Source organism: Limulus polyphemus, unplaced genomic scaffold (genome assembly GCF_000517525.1).
Source record: "Limulus polyphemus unplaced genomic scaffold, Limulus_polyphemus-2.1.2 Scaffold1698, whole genome shotgun sequence".
Taxonomy (NCBI): Eukaryota; Metazoa; Arthropoda; class Merostomata; order Xiphosura; family Limulidae; genus Limulus; species Limulus polyphemus.
The window spans coordinates 124,495-131,557 of NW_013667308.1; the positions used below are offsets into that span (position 1 = coordinate 124,495).

The 7,063-nt window shown below is 38.4% G+C and overlaps 1 protein-coding gene across 1 annotated transcript in view; it reads right to left on the reverse strand.

Moving 5' to 3' along the window:
- LOC106464593 (tetratricopeptide repeat protein 4-like) overlaps nt 1–7,063 on the reverse strand; it is a 140,090-nt gene that overhangs the window by 117,624 nt on the left and 15,403 nt on the right. Inside the window, 1 exon segment of the mRNA XM_013924748.2 lies at nt 99–247. Within this exon segment, the coding sequence (XP_013780202.2) occupies nt 99–239 (141 nt within the window). The 5' untranslated portion in view covers nt 240–247.

The following is a 7,063-nucleotide window of genomic DNA, read 5'->3' on the forward strand; positions in this document are numbered from 1 at the left end:
CAGAAATTTGTATTTTGTTCATATTGTTATATTGAGTGACAAGAACACAATAAAATATTAATTACATTCAACCTATGTTTACAAGTACAAAACTTTACCTGCTCCCAATTGTCTTCAGACCATCCATCTGCATACTTCTTTGGTTTCATGTTTTTTAGATAATTATCCAAGTCTTTATCCATATCTTGAACAAGTCTATGTCTATCCTCTTCAGTCATTGGACTGTTTCCTTCAGCCATCTGTAAAACTTTAAAGTAACTATTGTATTACAGTAACTCAAGCTCATATTATTTACAAAAAAGATGCTTTCAACCAGAAAATATCAGTTACAAAGTTATGAATTTAAATTTTGTTCTACTTTAACTTACTTATGGCAGAAGTTAACATTTTCTTAAATCTAAAATGTATTTCCGATAATACTTGCATCCTCTCACACTACAGCTATCATTTGACTGCCAGGGTTTCTTCCTTTGCCCGTCTAAGCATTGGATGATTTTTTTCTCATTTGCTCGTCTTTTGTACCCCACTTAATTGCCCTTGGCAATATTTGTCTTGTGACACTCTCCACCTACATCAATGCACCCTTTATCCTGGTACTATATATATAAGCCCCTCATTCAGATAATGTTATTTCTTTTTCAAGAATGACTCAATTCACAGTCTCTAACACCAGCTCTTAGTGGGGAGGAAAGATGGGAGAGTGTGAAAAGAGAAAGTATTATTGGAAATAAATTTTTGATTTAAGAAAATGTCAACTTCTAAAACATACTTACCTCCACTCACAACACAACTAGAACCTCACATTGATAAAGTGAGGGTATTAATCATATAGAAAGCATCTGCATAGATAATGGGTGTGTCAATTGTCACCCTAGTGGAAGAACTGTACTACATCCAGAACAGGTATGCTCTTCACCCAGAACTTAATTCATGTACTGTGGGTGGAACTGTACATGATTTATCATTACTACTGGCCAGGCCCCAACCAAATAGCCAAGGTTCCACTGTTTGGGGTTGGAATTATAAGTCCATATTCCCTATATCCTGAGTTGGTGCTTGGGCAATTGGACCACAATATATGTATATATTTACTTATGAGTGGATCCAAACCTATAGCCATAAAGTGATACATTCCAAGCCACTGGAATCACAATAAGAAGGTAAGCAACACCCAAATAGATAAATCTTCTCCTCAACCTGAAGAAGTCTGAAAGGCAACTTTCCAAAATTTGGAATGACAGGATCTTGTATGCCTTACTCAACTTGAGGAAACAGAACTCATCCAGTCTGGAATTATGAACACTCAACCTCACTCCCCAACTGTGTGGGAAAGTAAATTCCACTTGCTTATGGGGAGGACATGGAATAAACTGTGCCCAACCAGAGATCCAGGATGGGACTACTCTATGTTCAGAATTATGCAGAGACAATGGACCCTCTTTCATGAGCAATATACTCAACCCAACCAGGTAGCCGATTATCAAATCTGAACCAGTATTATGAGTAGGCTCCCGCATAGGCTGGTACCTCTCCTACCAAAATCTGGGAAAAACATCCAGGGACCCAGGTAGGAGAGCCCCCAAGTTCACCCTCTTCTCCAAGAGTGGAGGAAATTCACTCTAACAGTCTGGAAGAAAAGCCTCTGTCCACCACCCCAGCAACTGGAAACCAAGTGTGGTAAGGACTCCCTAGCTCCACTAGTAGAATCTGGGGGGTAATGCACATTGGGGAGTCCTGAGGAACACTGCAATAGGTGAACCAAGTTCCCTAAAATTTTAATAGCAGGGAGAAGCAGGATCCCCTTATCATTTGCTCATGATAGTCCCTGAGAGGCAGTCCAGCATAGTACAGTAATACCAACCAGTCTGCTTCTAGGTGGTCTTATGGAATACCTTATTTCTACAGATCCTGTTGCAACCTAAATAAAGTATAATGAATTTATGATTGCTAGTGTGGAAAGGGTTTGATAAAAGCACACCTGCTTGGGCAACACTTGCCACAGAGTGGGATCCTGTGAAAACAAAGTAAGGGATCCTGAAACAAGTGTAGCAATGAAAATACTCACCCCTCTGTATATTCTAGCAGAATATAGCTACAGCGAGTAGTCAAAAACCCTTAGATGAAGATACTGCCAGATCATACATATAATGTGAGATAAAAGTATTAGGGTAGGTCCACATACCAGTCTGCACAATGCCCTCCTACAGGCAGTTCAACTGGGATGATAAAGAGATAGATAAGTGATGAATCTGATTAGACGTGACTCGCAGAAGACTCCTCGTTTCAAAAAGAGCCCAAAATAAGCAATATAGATCCATTTCATACCCACTTTGTCAATGTAACTGGGGATAAATCCTGGGAATCCTCATGATCCCAAAGAATAAAACATTGTTGTCTAGCATCTTTAAACGCATTAGTGTGGGTAACAAAACCTTTAAGACCCTCACTAGACATAACAAATGATCAAAAGCTGATTGGGCATATAAGTGAGAAATAGTAATCAAATGAATCAGTGAAAATATATTTATCCCCTTCCCTGGCTGACAGTATCTAAGGGAAGAAGAACCAATCTGAGGACGTAGGTATAATGATAAAGCATCCTGTGTACAATCAGCGCAAACCACTCTAACCTGCAACGTTTATAGGACAGCAGCAACAAAAAACAAACCTTCAAAGAAAGATGATACATAGCACAAGAGGCTAACATCAAATTCAGTATTGAGAAAGGGCATTTAATGTCACCTTAACATACCAGTTAGGTAACTGGAATGGTCGTTTGGGACAAAGGACCCAAAGCAATTTAAGGAAGTCAGAGAGTACACAGGACTCAAGGAACTTTTGTCTATAGTATCAAACAATAGTTGATAAGGCCACCTTATACAGGGTGACTGTGGAAGGTGCAAAACCCTTGTCAAAGAGCCAGGTCAAAAAATGAGTTATAGTTGCAACTTCTGATCAAAGTGGGTTCAACCTTCTCTCAATACACCATTGCTGTTAAGTGTGCCATTTCCGTTGATAAATGTCAATCGCAAGACTAAGCAAAGACTGAGACAAATACATGACAACCTTAGGAATTAAACCCCAATGCTGTGTGAAGGACTGCATAACCTCCATGCCTGAAGCTTGAGCTTCTATATAGCTGGGTGTACCATGTCAGAGATGACCAAAAGGAAGAGGAAGAAGTGGGCACTCCTGAAGATACTGTAGAAGCAAAAACCAGGATGTAGCTTCTAATTTAGTTCTATCAACAGGACCCAACAATGGGTTGGAACAAATCATAGCCCGACTGAGATAGGCGATGAAAAAAAAGTTTGAAAGCTGAGGATCTGTGGGGGATGGAAACCCCAAAGGTTGGGTGGATAATGGTGGTGAAGATGTGAACTGAATGACTAATCCTCACTCCAGGACCAGTGGTGCCCATGGATCCATAGTTAAGGTTTACCACACATCCAAGAAAAATTTGGAGCCAAGCCCCACAGACCCTGAAGGCATATAATAATCACCGATACTGCTGGTGGCATTCTGACCGAGCTGCGGAACCCTTGGATATGGACAGAATCTGTTCTGGGTACCAATGGACTGGGAGGCTAATGTCAGGGGTTTGGACCTTTGAATAGGGGCGGAACTACGACCCTTGTAGGAGCCAATGAAAATTGAGATGCCAACAACAACAGGGATGAATGTAGAAACTGACAATCAAACCAATGTGCAAGTTAACAATGGGTCCAGCTCATCATTAATGGACTTGGTCAGAGGTTCCCAAACTGTGGTCTGCAGACCACTGGGGGTCCACAATAGTACTTAAGTGGGTCCACAGTAATACATCAAATTTATGAAATTACCATAATGAATAAAATAAAATGCTAAGACATTATAAAACTAATATAGTAACATATATAAATCCCAAATTTAGTAGTAAAATATGCATATGATACACCAGTTACATATGATAAAAACTAATTTTAATGGGAGGTGGTCTGCCAATACAGTAAACAAGTTGAAGGTTTGCCAGTTGGCAAAGTTTGGGACCCCTGGATTTGGTGATCCTTCGATTCTTTCAACAAAGTTTAGTTTTAGGAAAACAACACATTGGACGAATTGTAAGTCTGTAGAGTTACCACTCTCCAACCAGGGAGCATAGATCTATTCAGGTCAACTACAATGTCTGCTCTAGAAGTAAATGTATTTTTTGAGTCAGAATATGCTTCCACCTGAAGGTAGTAGGCTAAGTCACGTAGTTTTGACAACGATGGCAGATAAGGCATAGCTGTACCTTCACAAAACTGAGCAGTAAACTTCCCTGCATGAACCACAATGTCAGTGGATGGAGGGAAAACTAAGTACTTGCTCCCATACCTTTCAGCCATAAAGTAAGTTGTAGTCTCAAAATCAACTGGGGAGAGACCCAAAACATCACACACTTGATGGACCAACTGAAGAAAAAAGAGCTTGAGGCAGCTTATTCCAAAGTGGCTTCCTGAGAAGACAACAAAATAAAAGAAGGCACAGGAAAATTTCTAGGATTACCCCTCACTACTTCTCATTACAATAAGATTACTGACAGTCTTCACTAAGAGTGAACCCCCCCCCCCCCAATTGTTGTGTTGAGCGACGCTATATATCAGAGGTGGGATAAAAAGGACCCGATTTGCCTCCATGTCGGAAATAATAATTTGGGAATCTATGCTGTATATCGGCTTGTCAAACGAAAATTTGTTGTTGTTTTTTTACAAAAATCAAGTAGATAACACGAAGAATGGTCAAAGTATCTCCTAATGATCGTAACACAGAGAAACCCATTAGTGAATGCTTTGTCGAGATAAAGTGATAACATTATCTGAATGAGGTGCTTATATACAGTACTAGGATGGAAGGTGCATTGACACAGGTAGAGTGTCACGAGACAAGTATCCCCAAGAGCAATTAAGCAAGCGAGAAAAAAACCAGACCAATGCTTAGTTGGGCAAAGAAAGAAACCCTAGCAGTTAAGTAATAGTTGTAGTGTGAGAGGAGCTAAGTATGTTTTGGAATATATTTATACATATATGAGCATACACACTTATCTACTACACTTATGTTTTATTATTCAAGCTATTAGCAACTGTAATAGTATATACTGGTCCACAAACACAAATTTGTATGCACACACACCTCAAATACTGAAAATATTTAAAATATATAAATCACTGAAAATGAAATTTATTCTTTAATGATTATTACTTTCCTGTTTATATACAATATTCCCTTAACTTCTACTGTTCCTATTGCAGAGCAATCTTAAAATTCACTGACCAGCTAATAATTACATGTACGCCAAATACCTTGAAAATGTGAAAATGAGGTTCATTGTGCAATACATATAAGCAAATCCTGATTCATGAAGAATAAAATAATAAACTTATCAAAAACTAACAAAATTAATTTTTGGAAAAAAGGCAATGTCAGATAACGATACAATGAAAAGTTTATCGCAAGATTTTCAACTGACAAATCTGCATCACAAATAACAGGGCCCCTCTTCATTAAATTAAATTTTCATACCTAAAAATTTATATCCAATAGATAATTGCCTGTGTACATAGATTACCTATTTTCCTCTTAACCCTTTCGAGACAGGGTTCATAGGTGAAAGGCCATGTCATGTCATCTGTTGAGTTGCATTCAAAATTTTATTGAACTTCTATTTCATGAATTTATGTCAACAATTTTGGTATCAAACTGTAGATTATAATTCAAATTTTAGAACTATACATTACTCAATTTCTTAATTCAAAAATAAATATTAAAAAACACAGATATACATTGATTTTTGTGTGTTACGTGGTATGTTAAATGCAGCACTGGTTCAAATTAGATGTTTGTGAAGTCAAAATACTAAGACCATAGTTTCGTATGAATTAGAAACAAAAAATTACAGATTGACAAGCTAGAATATAAAATAAGAAGGTCTTATCATTTCTATTTGCTAAGATATTGCTCACATAATAAATGAAACACAGTGGCACCCAGCCTACCTCTTCCCATTTTTGGAAATGCTCCCTTATATACACTTACTTCTATATATGACATGAATAACAAAATAGAAGCTCAAAATGTACCCCAGTGGTTTTCTGAGCCTTTCTAATGTGGCTAGCTAGCACCATTTCTTTCTTTTGAACCCAGATTTAAATGAGGAAGGTTGTGTCTTTAGTCTGCACAAAATTTCATATTTTTTAAGAGTAAAATACATCTTACTTACTAAGCTTGATAAATTATAGTTGAATTTATGGTATTGATGTAGTAATTCATGATTTTTTAGTTATTCAAAAGTACACAGCATGGTGACAAATAAATAGACACTACCTTTTCAGAAAAAATGAAATTCTTCAGTCATATTCACTATATTTATAATTTAATTAATATCTAGTAGATCTTACTTTCACTTCGTGGAGTTCGTTGATCCTTTGGGGCATCATGAGAATCATCTCGTCAATTTTAGATTGTGGGATTTTCGCCCACTCTTGCTTCAAAACTTGGAGTAGATCGCTCTTCGAAGTTGGTTTTTTTGGTTGTTTCTTGACTTGCCGGTCGAGTATGGCCAGAGGTTTTCGATGGGGTTCATGTCAGGAGATTGGCTCGGCCAGGGCAACTTCTGGATACCATTTTCTTCCTGCCACTTTTGGGTGTTTCTAGCAGTGTGACACGTGCTCCATCTTCCTGGAACAACGTTGTGTTCTTGTCCACGAAACCCGAGGAATAAAGTGGCAAGAGTCCTTCCTCCAATATTTCGACGTATTTCGCAAAATTTATGTTGCCAACGCACTCCACTAAGCTCGATCTGCCACCAACCCAAACAGCTCCCCAAACCATCACGCTGAAACCACCATGCTTCACAGTTGGTTGCAATCTGTTGAGCCAAAACTCTTGGTGGGGCATTCTCCAGACCCATATCCTTCCACTCTCCGAAAATTGAGCGAATCTTGATTTGTCTAAGAACAGTACGGTCTTCCAAGAGTCCAGTGGCTTGGTTATCATATCACTTGCCCACTTCTTTCGTCTGACTATTGGCAGGTCTTAACAAGGG